At 36.4% G+C, this 13,884-nt stretch overlaps 2 protein-coding genes across 4 annotated transcripts; one reads left to right on the top strand and one right to left on the bottom strand.

The window, feature by feature from the left end:
- Positions 1–72: 72 nt before the first annotated feature.
- LOC141900409 (serine/threonine-protein phosphatase 2A 55 kDa regulatory subunit B beta isoform-like) lies at positions 73–8,799 on the top strand. 3 transcript variants are annotated; one of them, XM_074787295.1, is made up of 9 exons: positions 73–479; positions 3,193–3,320; positions 3,767–3,835; positions 4,148–4,245; positions 4,330–4,495; positions 5,020–5,313; positions 5,720–5,884; positions 6,049–6,310; positions 6,401–8,799. In XM_074787295.1, the coding sequence occupies exons 2-9, from the start codon at positions 3,242–3,244 to the stop codon at positions 6,675–6,677; spliced, it is 1,410 nt and encodes a 469-aa protein (XP_074643396.1). In that variant the 5' UTR covers positions 73–479; positions 3,193–3,241; the 3' UTR covers positions 6,678–8,799. The 3 variants fall into 3 exon arrangements, with proteins under 3 accessions (XP_074643396.1, XP_074643395.1, XP_074643397.1); XM_074787294.1 differs by lacking the exon at positions 73–479 and adding an exon at positions 1,731–1,770; XM_074787296.1 differs by lacking the exons at positions 73–479; positions 3,193–3,320 and adding an exon at positions 3,449–3,623.
- Positions 8,800–10,896: 2,097 nt separating this feature from the next.
- On the bottom strand, positions 10,897–13,709 carry LOC141899498 (uncharacterized). The gene is made up of 3 exons (XM_074785855.1): positions 13,570–13,709; positions 12,735–13,194; positions 10,897–12,637 (listed from the first exon to the last, which is right to left on the bottom strand). The coding sequence occupies exons 1-3, from the start codon at positions 13,630–13,632 to the stop codon at positions 11,793–11,795; spliced, it is 1,368 nt and encodes a 455-aa protein (XP_074641956.1). The 5' UTR covers positions 13,633–13,709; the 3' UTR covers positions 10,897–11,792.
- Positions 13,710–13,884: the final 175 nt, after the last annotated feature.

Below are 13,884 nucleotides of genomic sequence, written 5' to 3'. Positions count from 1 at the left end.
TATTGTTATCATAAACTGCGTATTTGGATTAAAAAGGATATTGTTGTGTTGCGGATGACTAATGCTAGTCAGTTGATAGTGATCACTAGATATTCACATCGGATTATGATTATAATCGATTGAACATATTCGTTAATAGGTTAGTAATACTATGAGTTGTATATGTATCCAGCATATCAATAACATCAACACGGTTGTTGACTTCAATTATTAAATATGGGATTAGTATCTTTGAATAGCCGTGGAGGTACAATATGCTGCCAATAGTAAATAGGTTGACAATTTAAGACTACTCCGTGTAAATTCAACTAGAAATTGACCATTAAAGTGTTGTGTTTCATGAGAAGCAGACGCTAGCATGTTTTAGTTTCACGCTGACATCAGATGCTTCGATATATACGAATATATGTGCGGTGGATATCCTGAGGTAGAATTTCTCGTTTGACCTTTCGGCTGATATCTAATTAGACAAGTAACAGGTAAGTTTGTATGGATTAATTAAGATTTCATATCATTTTAGGGTTTAATTATCTTGGATTATTTCCAGACATTGATTCCAGTTATGTTTTATATGTAAGTTAATGCTCGGTATATTGAACTGATACAATGATGGTAACTTGAGACGCCACAAATTTGTTATATCCATTGAAAGCGTCTGGTTTATATATAATATAGCTTCTCTCCAGTGGCTGCAATCAAGAAGCTCGATCTTTATTGATCATTTGTCAGTTTTATCTCCTATTTCTGAAAAAAACCGTCCATCAGCCGTCAATCACACGAGACATCACCAGAACAGTAATCCATTCACTTTCCCATACAAACACTAATCCCTGAAAATTGTGGCGCTGAATATTAACATGAACGAGAAAAGTCTATGTTGAGATGCGTTTATTTCCCTATTCATTCTTAAGTAGTTGATTTTGAATATGAATTGATTTCATAATGACGGAAAGTTTCATACGATGAATAGATAATAATCGATATTTCGGCTTTAAAGATGTGAAAAGTCAATAGAATGTTTCAGAATTTGACGGACGGAATTGCGAGACGTAGACGCGCTGTATGTATAAATGTCTCATGTAGCATCTCTGATTAATTGACAGAATCTATTACAAATGACATGATATATTCATGTATATATATTTATAAGATCGGCAGATCTGTCCAGTCCACTACATTCTACTGATTTGAAGTAACACGTAGTTAATTATATTAGTGTGATTGCTTGTAATTCGTGGATTCATTGCATCCAATGTTTCAAAGTGTTCGCTACAGCGGGTTCAAACCACCTCAATTAATTTAGAAAAAAAATTGATCTCTTGTTGTGGAACATCGATTTCTTTCTTGGTCACAACATGGACGAATTGTCACAACTACTCTATGATTATGATAAGGTTATGTACCAACCATTGTATTGCCTCAAGAATGGTCCTTATTCTTGTATTGCTTTAGTTTTTACATGTACACACAAATCTAGAATTCCCCGAAGACACATAGTGAAAATTTCATAATTGAACTTCGACCTTCTTTAAGACGTGCTGAGGACTATGATCTACCCATCAACGCTATTGTGATCAATGTGGATTTGGAATAAAAGGGCGTTTATAGCAGCGACGTTATCCATCGACAGGCTGATCAGGCTGGCGTTTGACATTTAATGAAAATTTGCATCGATATATTCAGCCTCATGAATCAGTAACATGTAATAGATACATGATTTAAATAGTTACTGTTTTCACTCTCCGCCTCGAGAAACAGAATTTTTTGAATGTACGTAGAAATATATCTAAAAACAATTAAAAACAGTTCCATAGGGCTATCAACTCGGCAATAACCACCACGAAATTAATTAAAGGTTCAAGCTTCGAAATGATTTTCAAAGTGTTATGAATCAGGCCTAAATAGCGCATATCTGGGAAAAAACGCTTTTGGTAATAGCGGTTTATGTTCGAAATTTATCAAGTGATTCATCATCGCAAAACTCAGTTATCTTCCTCAAATAACTTTCTTCGTTTCTACGTTGCTTCGGAGACAATTTTCAATTTTAAACATCATTACCGAGCCGTTAATAGATCCGGAATCACGCAATTTGGAATTAGAATTTTTAATCCCGTCAATATCCTGTCTTATTTCGTTGATTAATCATTCACCTGACGGAATGGCAGTCTGCATAATGCAAACTTGTTGACGCTAATCTCATGTTGATGTCATGAGCGTGACAGTGCCATAATTAACCCTTTTCACGTTGCATTTCGCTAATCATGGACTCTTTAACCAGGGAGGTGTTCGCCATCCCTAATGAAGCATCTTTTAAATCTGTCCCTCGGCATCTCACCGGTATAATGTTGACGAGAGAGTAGTTTAAATCAGCGTCGAATATCCGAGTAGTAAATCTAATGTTCGAGTACGAGATATCCACGAGTACACGCGTATTATGTTATTAATTCGTGTTCGATAATAAGGTATAGATAGCGGACCATCCTTAATTCGCAGTGAGATATTCATAATAGAAGAATTACAAGAATTGTAAGAAGATCAAATTGAAGCAATTCAACTTCTTAAAGACATAAGAGGCTTTTGGTGTAGACAAGACTACGGTGAGATGGACGTTCGAATTTCTATTGCAACGAAATACATTAGACTCCGCCCGAGTCGGATCCAATCAACTCGGACGTTTGTTGAAACATTTTATGTGACTCTATTTAAGAATTGATAATTCCCTCAGATATCATTCAGACACGTTTTTACGGTCCCCAAAAGATCGTTCTCAAACGGAGTCTACTGTCAAGGTTTGATTGTCGGTCGACAATACGTGAGCAATATGTGCCCGTAGTAAAATGTATCGTGAAACAGGTGTATTTGTCAGTTAGGTTCGACTTTTGCATAACCCATCGAGTATAATGGTAAGAATGGTAAGAAAATTAAATAAGCCTATATTATCCGTTTTGCTTTTATTCAATTTCGTGCAATAGAATGATGGGATTAGAACTTGACTTGATGTCACCTAGACAGTTCACGGAGTGTATATGATGTTGTTTTCATCCATCTAAAAATAATTCGCTGGGTGAAATGTTGCAATCAATATCATCAAACGACAGCGATAAAGCGCTGTGGAAATATCCTTTACGCCGGAAACGAAAGAAACTTAAGTGTATTTAGAAGTCACTTTTGCTTAAGACTTTGACATTTCAGGGGTGAGGTACGAGTACGTGTGCATGTGAGTGTACACTACTGTGTGACGATGCCGATTATGCTTCGACATCAGACAAGCATTTCTAAAATTGGGGGAATGATCAACGCTGCTGTAAATAAGAATAAAGGTAAATCCCCTAAGATGCATCTCGGAGCCACGATAATTTTCGAATAATACGGATTCGAACCCAGTACGACAAAATATTGAATTACCCGCGCGTCATATTGTGACGTCCCAGAATGCTCAGTGATTCTGACGTCACTAGTCCTGTGCGCCATTTTGTATCGGCTCGGTACCCGATTTCTGGTTCGCCCAATATCGGGTTGCATCCTATCTTATTTCTTGATATTTATGAGCTACTTAGGAATATTTACTAAGGCGAATATTCATAAGATTACTTGAGGATATTTTCTAGCTAGTATCATGGCTGGTAAGTGGTCTACTTTAACTTTCTTTCGAGGCTACTCCCGTCAATGTACCGGTTCCTCCTCTCTTGTCAGATTTTGTTCTCTTGCTTCACCTCGTATTTTCCGAGGTTTCTCTCAATTATTCGTTTGTGCTTTTCTATTCTAGGTAATGGGGGAGATATACAATGGTGTTTTTCCCAGGTAAAGGGAACAATCGAGGAGGAAATAACCGAGGGTAAGTCGATTTCTGGAACTCAAACCCGGAAATAAAAATCAAATCTACTTTCTTTCGATTGATTGGCATTCCAATTATCGAATTTGTAAACTGTATCTGGCATTCATGATGTGTTTGAGCAATACGTTTTGAACAAAGCTTGACATCGATGATAGCACAAACCAAGGACCCTATTTAAATACAGACTATTATTAAGCAACTCTCGTCTCTTCTTGACCCACTAACGCCCCACTGCAGGAGTGTCAAGCTATTATAGCTCGTTGGTACAGGCAGTAATATTTACCACAACTCTGATATGGTATATGTTTTCAGCGGATATTATATCATGTGTTGAATTTAATCAAAATGGTGAACTTCTTGCTACCGGAGATAAAGGTGGAAGAGTCGTCATTTTCCAGCGAGATCAAACGGTAAGTCATACATTCAGCTGCTGCACTATTGATTCTATTTGAATCAAATCTTTGAAATGTGAATGTTAATGAAATCTATTTCAGATCCAGCCCGGCCTACCACGCCGAGGGGAATACAACGTATATAGCACCTTTCAAAGTCACGAACCCGAGTTTGATTACCTGAAAAGCTTAGAGATTGAAGAAAAAATAAACAAGATTAAATGGTTGCAGCAAACTAACCCGGCTCACTTTTTGCTATCAACTAACGGTATGTAAGCAGTAAGATCCATTCTGTTGATGTCAGACCAATGAAATTAATCCGGTTTCTAAGGGATCTATCATCTATGCCACATGAATTTGCAGACTGAGTTTGGGACCTAACAACTTACATGAGCCACGAGTTGTATACGTAGTCGGCTTTTAAATGTAATGAGTTAAAACTTCAGCGGACGTCTAGCATATCTCACCGTTTTAGTTCACAAAAAGTTGGCTACCATAAAATTGTCAACGGTAAAATGGATCTGTGACTTAAGGAAGACTTAGATTTAATTGGGAAACATTTTGTCGGAACATTCAATCCCAGCGCAACTTGAGCATTTGTAGGGCTTGACAAAAACTAGGAAATTCGTAAGGGGAAAACAGGATTCTGAAATTCATACAACCTATGATTATACTACTTAACATGTCGACTTCATGCGAGTTTGACTGAAGTTGTCCGGTTCAACTAATAGTGACAACTTCGTTACATTTGCGATTATCAATTTCACAGTTTTTCAAACGACAATTTTTCAGATAAGACGATCAAGTTGTGGAAAGTTTCCGAGCGAGATAAACGTCCAGACGGAACTTACAATGTGAAAGATGAAGGCGGCTTGAAACGAGATGATATGACGATCAATACGTTACGGGTACCGGTATTCAAACCGATGGAGCTGATGGTCGAAGCTAGTCCGAGACGAATATTCGCTAATGCTCACACGTATCACATTAATTCTATATCGGTTAACAGCGACCAGGAGACGTACATGTCGGCTGATGATCTTCGTATTAACTTGTGGCATATGGAGATCACGGATCAAAGTTTTAGTATCCTTTTACACACCACATGCATGAAAATAAGGCTTTCAAAATTCAAGATATTACATTTAGCCACTCTCAAGTGAATGGCTGATCAAAGCTGTCTACTGTTCTGATTGTTCCAACCGCTCATTTGGTTGATAATGGTGACCAGCAATATGCTGAGCGTTAATTCTTTTAAGACATCTTCTGTTTTGAAAATTTGAAACGGCTGGAAATTACTTCGTTCGTGGAAATTACTTGGACATGTGTTCAGTAAAAGATAAAATCAAGGCTGGCAGCTCTGATTTAACAGGGTCATCTTGAAGATTGATTTATTGCTAAATGAAGTACCTGATTTGTGAATGTACTTCTAGGGTTATTTTTCTATCTATTACAAACACTTCTGTTTATTGTCACCTTAACCTGTGCATAGATATCGTTGATATTAAACCTGCGAACATGGAGGAACTAACTGAAGTAATAACGGCAGCAGAATTTCATCCGACTGAATGTAATGTTTTTGTGTATAGTAGTAGCAAAGGAACAATACGCCTCTGTGATATGCGACAACAAGCATTATGTGATCAACATGCTAAATGTGAGTATATCATTGGTTAATTACGAGCAGGTGTGATGTGATAGTTTGTATGGTGATAAACCCTGGGCCATCAGTTGATGAGTGACTATGCATTGTATATTGAACACAACCTCTTCTGCATTAAGCTTTAATCGTGCCTAAGAAACAACGTTCTTTATTCGTAGTATTTGAAGAACCTGAAGATCCGATGAATCGCAGCTTTTTCTCAGAAATCATCAGCAGTATATCGGATGTGAAGTTTAGTCACAACGGCCGATACCTCATAACACGTGATTACCTTTCTGTGAAGGTGTGGGATTTGCACATGGACACTAAACCAATTGAAACTTACCAGGTGCATGAGTATTTACGTAGTAAGCTTTGCGCTTTGTACGAAAATGATTGCATTTTTGATAAATTCGAATGTGCCTGGAGCGGGGATGATAAGTAAGTAGAAATTCGATTGAATCTCGTTTGTTGAGAATGTTTTATTATACGGCTTAATTGAACACATTTCAAACGGATTTTGTTTTACAGACATATAATGACTGGATCGTATAACAACTTCTTCCGGATGTTCGATCGAGAAACGAAACGGGATGTAACGTTGGAAGCCTCGCGCGAAAATATGAAACCACGTACTGTACTGAAACCTAGGAAAGTTTCCGGTGGCGGAAAACGTAAAAAAGATGAAATTAGCGTCGATTGTTTGGACTTCAGTAAAAAGATAATACATACAGCGTGGCATCCCTTAGAAAATATAATTGCTGTCGCAGCTACAAACAATTTGTACGTTTTCCAGAGTAAGGATTAATGCATAGCTGCTTTTAGGATGTGTAATGTGAAATTAGAATCGGCTACAAATTTGTCGACTTGACAGCTGGTCTGCCAGCTGGTGTATTTGTATCAATATTTCTACACGTGAGGAGCAGCGATTATTTGCCAGTGGTTCAGTTGTTGGCCATTTTGGATTTACTGTGATCTTTTTCGATTTTCCTCGCGGATTATTTCTTATCACGATGATAAAAGAAAACTATCAGCGCTCACTCATCCGGACGTTCGCAGTCACCTGGATTTAACGGTATCGAAATTGTAGTGGTTTACAGTTTGTAATTGATCTCTCTCTCTCTCTCTGATGTCTCTCGGGTGTGCGACTGAGGCCTAATTGTTGACATTTTCAATTGTGTCATACATGGTGCTGATTTTTGACACACAATTAAAAAAAATGTGCTAAGAAAATAGCACGCGGACTTTCAAAGAAATGAAATTTATATATCATGATGAATAAAGTCATGCATGATTTAAGAAACTCGACACAGATTCCTTGTCAATTTCTGTTTCATTGAATTCTCTGGTGTTGTCTGAAAGATCTATAGAGATTCTTTGACTGCCTTAAATTTACTGCATTTCTAACTTTAAGGTTTCATAGATAATGTTAAAAATACTCAATCAGATCTTCTCATTATTACAGTATGAGTAAGATTGAGAAAGTAAGTTTCAAAATGTTCTTGTTACTCTAGTTATATCTTCATTTGGATGAAATTGATATGAATGTTGGATTCAAAGAATTACTTTGCAAGCACCACTGATCGCCTACTTGGTGTCCTTTTAGAGGTTTATATAGTAATGTGTAAATGATCATGCATTATTATTATAACCCCTGATCAAAAACAAATACGAAATTCCATGTTTTCTCAGGTTGTAAAGATAGCGGTTTGTTAAGTAATGAATAGTTTTCCCTGCTCGGTCCAGTGGACATTGGTAATGAGTATGATTCATTGTGTTGTATTATGACAGTCCCTATCTATTTATATATACCTGAAATACTGGATTGCCGTTAGTAACTGTCAATTTATCTTGATATTATCAGATTTTGTGATACCTTCCTGTATTACTTGTCTATAGAATGATTGGAAATATGTATAGACGATTGTTTATCTTGGGGACTGACGTAATTATGTTATTTATTGATACCAATGAACTATAATGTAGATCCTCATAGTAAGGATTGAGGTTGATTTTATTATGTGCTCCAGTGCTCAAAAACCATATTAATGTCTTGAATGTTTGATGAGAAATGTAAATATTCTAGTTCATCATCCTCACCATTAGGTAATATTAGGTTCAATTAATGATTCTGTATGTTAAAAGCCCCCCCCCCACCCGAAGTTATTCAGGGGATTATATTACTCCAAAAGTGCCTGTAAAATGTGTTCCAATTCAACAGTTGTTCTCACAGTCTTCAGAAAAGTTCAATGCCGTAGCTTATATTTTGTTTTCATTTAGTCCCAGTGTATCACGTTAATTGATCCAGGGGAAGTTAATTTAAACTATGTTTTGCTTTGTCATTGATTTGGCAGATATTAATTAATCCTTTTATCCTATGTAAGTTCACCTAAAAACAAACATGTTCCAGTGAAGATCTAAAAACTGGTAATTACTTAAGTGTATGATTTATATAAACAAATTGATGAATATAGTCTACACAATACCAGCTCATCCCAATACTGTCTAATGCCTGTCAACTACTGTTAGACTACCGATAACACTCCCTTAACTGTTCAAAGGTTGTCTTTGTAAAAGCGTGGTATCAATGGTAGAAATGTTCTTGTATCAAGGGGACATCATAGGTTGCTGGGTATTTTACCTTGATGGTTATGTTCAGAGATGAATGCATACTACTGGTGCATTATTGATATATATTATTTTTGTTGAAATCTGAACAATTGATCAGCCATGTATTAAACTACATTCCTACGCGGATAGATAAGACACAAGGTTATGCTATAGCTGAAAGTAAGTCTTTTGTTGATTGATTCATTATAAATGATATTATGGCATCACAACTGTCCACCATGTGAACATAGGAATTGAAATCGAAATGAATGTTTGAAACTTTTGTACATAAAATAAGAAATGAAACAGAAAAAAATAAAATCACTAAATACTATATTTTCATGTTATTTCTTTTCAATTTGAAGGATTTTAGAGATTTCAACCATCAGCTATGACAAAAACAGTCACAATCAGTATATTACAGGGTGGCAACTTACATGGAAATCAGGGAATTTTCAGCCCAAGTATAGTATACGACGAAATTAGTGCAGATATTAATGGGCATGAGTTTATAATATATCTATAATTATAATAGAGTCGTAATATTCACAAGTTGAACAGGTTTGTAGGTCTACAAGCATACACGACGTGAAATGGGGTGGACACGAGGTCTACAGGTTGACTGGTTAACTGGAATACACTGGTGAGGGGCAGTGAACACAAGTTGAACAGTTTTACAGGTCTACGAGCATACATTACGTAAAAGGGGGTGGACACAAGGTCTACAGGTTGACTGGTTAACTGGAATACACTGGTGAGGGGCAGTGAACACAAGTTGAACAGTTTTACAGGTCTACGAGCATACATTACGTAAAAGGGGGTGGACACGAGGTCTACAGGTTGACTGTTCAACTGGCATGTGGCTGATGAGAAGTGGGATGGATACACATGTTGAACAGGGTTACAGGTTGACGATACGCCAATAGGTACACAAGGTAAACTAGCATACATTGACGCTGCCAATTCTTGGCAGGTACACGGGTGATCAGACAGATGCAGTAAACAAGACAAAAGATCAAGTTAGTTTATTCAGTTACAAAAAAAGCCCAAAAACAAACAAAATATAGGTGCTCGACCCAGTCTTGATACATGTCAACATTACATTACGGGGTACATGTATTAAAAAACAATATTGATTGATAAATATCTCGATTAGCTTGACCCTCGGAGTTTGTTGGGTGTCATCGTTCTGTTTATAATTCACGCATTTGGTATCGACTTGCAACAATCCGAAAAGATGAAAGAGGATCCCGAGATTGGTAAAAAGATTGTGATGGACCACTACCATTTTTTTACAGGAGATTATGTCCGCTGCTCTTAATCCAGTTGAGATGGATGGTGATATTTCAGATGGTATTGTAGAAATAGACGAAAGCCTATTTGGGAAGAAAGCCAGGTATCATCGGGGAACTGGAAAACAAAGAAATTGGGTGTTTGGCTTGTGTCAGCGAGGTACTCGTTATTTGGAATTGCGCATCTATCTACTATAGAAGGGATTTGGGGCCATGTTAAGGGGAAAATCTAACAGCGCCATGGTGTTTTGTCCAGTCAGCTACCTTTATACTTAGACGAGTATATGTACCGTTAGCGAGAATGGTGATGTACATTACAAGCTGCTTGAGGATATCGCAAGCCAGTACCCTGTGTAATAAACATTATTTTGAATAAACGAAACATTCTGATAAAACCAATAATCGTCCCCTTCTTTCCATTTCTTTTTAACTTTTCAATTTTTTTGTGGTGGATATGTAAACAGGTAAACAGGTCTATATTTCATTTTCGGTTATTGGCTAAATTCGACGTGTAGACCTGAGATCGAATAATACAGGACCGAATCTCTACTTTTTCAACTTGCGCATTGCACTATTTCGTCGTATATTACACTTGGGCCGAATTTTCTTTTCTTTAAAAAAGTCTGGGTATTTGGATTACAAAATCGTGCCTATAATTGAACAGTTTCCATATACATGTATGTCTTATGGATCTAACTGTGTTAATTGATCGGACAAGTCAGGGAAAACAGCGTGTATGTCAGGGAAAGAGCTAGTCAAACACACAGTTTTGCTAGCGGTTCCGAGTGAAGATGGTGAACAATGGTTCGAACCATGTTTCGTGTACTCGTTGATTTCTGGGCTTTTCTGTGAACTTATAGTTCTGGGCACCTGACAGATTTTCTGCAAACTAATAATAGGATACAGATTTCAAATTTCATTATCCATCAATTAAGCACAAATCAGGGCCTTTGCTAATCTTTACCAAAATTAGTACAAAGTATACCGTCCAAGTAGCATTTAGTAGACCTGCTACAAACCATAAAAAGGTCCACATCTCAATAAAAACAAACTGCCGATAAAACCAGTAAGACTACGGGCCTGCATATGCTCAGAAAGATTGATTTAAGAATTACACATTTTTGTAAGAAAACACATTTTAAATGTTTAATAGAAAATTACACAATACCATTTTCATCATAATGATTCAAGAATTAGCATTTCACATGAACCAGCATGCAGGTGATGATGTACCATACTTGAATAACAGGAGAAAATTCAATTGTCATGGTTCCCGACTATAAGTAAATATTACATGCACCAAGCCTATGCCACATCAGTGTTAGTGATATTATATAACAATAAACAAAAATCCTTATTATCTTTCATTGATACCTCATTACATTGATTTAAAAAGGCAATTACAAAACAAAACAAAGATTTCAATTTTCAAACTAAGATTTCAATTTCCAACAAATTTTAAATGCATAATACATGTACAAAGGATTTTGCCCACGTTCAAGCTACAATCATTTTTAAAGTAGTTTAACATACCAGTGGTTGTTCTAAATAACATAATCTCTGCTACAACCATAATACACTTGTTTAACATTCAAATGTTACATTAAATATATAGTACAACAAACAAAAAAACCCTCATTTCATTTAAAAAGAAAAACTTTTCCACCAGGTTTTTTGAGACAGATGTAACAACACAAACAAGGAAGACAGTCAAAGTAACATTATCAATGAAATTACATATGTATGATAATTAACAGTAACATAAATGAAAGGAAAAAATTCCATTCACAACAAAAAGAAATAGCACAATTAAGTAAAAAAATTAATAACCAATGAGTTGAGGCTTCTTTTGAACAGGAAAAAAAATCAAATTCCATCTTTTGAACAGGAAAAAAAATCAAATTCCATTTGAAGAATTTCTGAATGGATGCACACACAAACTCCTAGTGCTTGAATGATTTAATCAATGACTTCCAAGTTAAATAATAATCATGAAAATATTCAAAGGAAGTGAGAACAAACTAATGAATCTTTTTCTGGTTTTGGTGCATCACACTTAAAAGTTTTCTACCTTGTCCCTCATTTGTTGCATAACTGTACTCACTTTCATCATTGCTAACATGAATACCGGAAGGATGATTATCAGGAAGAGGAGGTCGTTCAGGCAAACTTGTTTCATTCAGTCCACCACCGCAATGTACCAGACTGTATACTGGTTCTTTATCTGAAGTGACTGTTTCATCACTAGAGTTGCTGACAACCGTAGTGATATTATTATTTTCATTCTTAGCATCAGGGATGTAAACTTTTGCGTATTCATAATTCGGTGGTGGTGGTGGTGAGACAAGGTGGTTCGAAAATTTAGTCTTGGAAACACCATTAGCTGATTGAGGGGGAGTGGTCACTTTTGATTTATTTTTAGCAGGACTTTTATTTGATTTCTTATTCGGAACTGAATACACAGGATAAGGTGACTGAAAATTCTTATTAGCGGGGCTATCTACTAAAGAAAGATTCTCCATTGCAGGCTCTGGAAGTGGTAATTCAGATGATGAGTTTCTACTACTATTAGCCTGGATAGCATCCATTCTTTTCAAAACTTGTTCCAGGATGACATCGCCTTCCGATGTCAGGAAGGAAAAATACCCTGGTCCAGATTCACAACGACGGCCAGCTTCAAGCGTGAAATCTTCATCAGATTTAGCATATCTTCGAATGAACTTATACGGCCAAATTGCCTTGAGATTCCCTGATGTAACGTCCACGATAGATAAACCAAGTTCGCCTACATGAAGGTCATACGATCCGCTTAAGCCAAGCTTTGAAGAAACCGATGTGTCGGAGATCAATACTCGAAAAACCAAAACTAAAATAAAACAAAATGATTAACATACTGAGAGCGAATGATACACAGAAATAGAACCAAGAAATTCTCATATTCATGGGTTGTTCTTAAAGCATACCTTGTTCTAATGAAGTGAACGGTTTATGACCGGACGATGTTGATGAAGTTGATAGTTTTCTGACTGGAGCCTCTGATTTCATCGGTTTATCGACATTCATTGACTTTTTAGTATGAATCAAATCAGCCTTAGATTCGCCGATTTGAAACATTTTTATCCAATCATTCACAGTTTTTTCATCAGCACTCGCAAAGTGATATTTTTTTCCACTAACAGTCATGAATTCTAGGACGTTTTCTTGATTTCTCTGATGACAGTTCTTTACATTTTGTAAATTGGTGATAACATTCAGTGGTCCATTGATAGTTCTTGCACCAGTTGCAGTTCGTCCGTAGTCTGCATCGCAAAGACACTGTGGGTATGATTGAGCAAAAATATGCTGATTTTGAAATAAGGCAAATCTCAAATCACTGTCTGGATTCAGTCGATACAAGACACACCAGCGGGGGGTCCATATATACTACAACAAAGAAATAAAATTGAACATATAACTAAAATCAACAACGCCAGGGTAAGATTCAAGAATAGGGGACTAGTGGTTAGGATTAGGGTTAGGTTTAGTTCCCTAATCATCATTAGATTAATTACTATATACATTACCATCATTATATATAATCATTATCAATTACTAATATTATTACTTAATTGATTACTATCACTACATATATATTGCTATAGTCCCCTATTCTTGAATCGCACCAATGCCAGATTCATACGCTACTTTCAATTTCGTTCACAGTCCGTCCGTCCGAGGTCCAGCAGAGCGAGGAGGATGCGAGACGGGCGGCGAGGGTAATGTCACGAATTAAGTGCTAATGAAGGGTTTTTGACTTACCTTCATATTCAGAAGTCTCTTCTGTCCTTCGTAAAGGAGCCCAGACTTAAGGACTTCACACATTTCGCCGATTAATCGACTTATTAAAGTTTTAGAAAGTTTCAACGATAAGAAAAGAAAGTCAACTTCGTTTTACTTCCGCGTTGACTTACAAGTTATCATAAAACTAAACTATGGATACGAAATCTCGATGCCAATAATCATAACTTGATGTTCGTTATTGTTTCAACCTTCGATAAAAAATTCAAAATTTGTAGTTTATTTAAGACATTATAAATGTTTATAGTTTAATTCGAAGTAATTTCTGATTATATC

This window comes from Tubulanus polymorphus, chromosome 2, assembly GCF_964204645.1.
Source record: "Tubulanus polymorphus chromosome 2, tnTubPoly1.2, whole genome shotgun sequence".
NCBI lineage: Eukaryota > Metazoa > Nemertea > Palaeonemertea > Tubulaniformes > Tubulanidae > Tubulanus > Tubulanus polymorphus.
The sequence above is the reverse complement of the archived record's forward strand: the minus strand, read 5'-3'. Positions and strand labels throughout refer to the sequence as shown.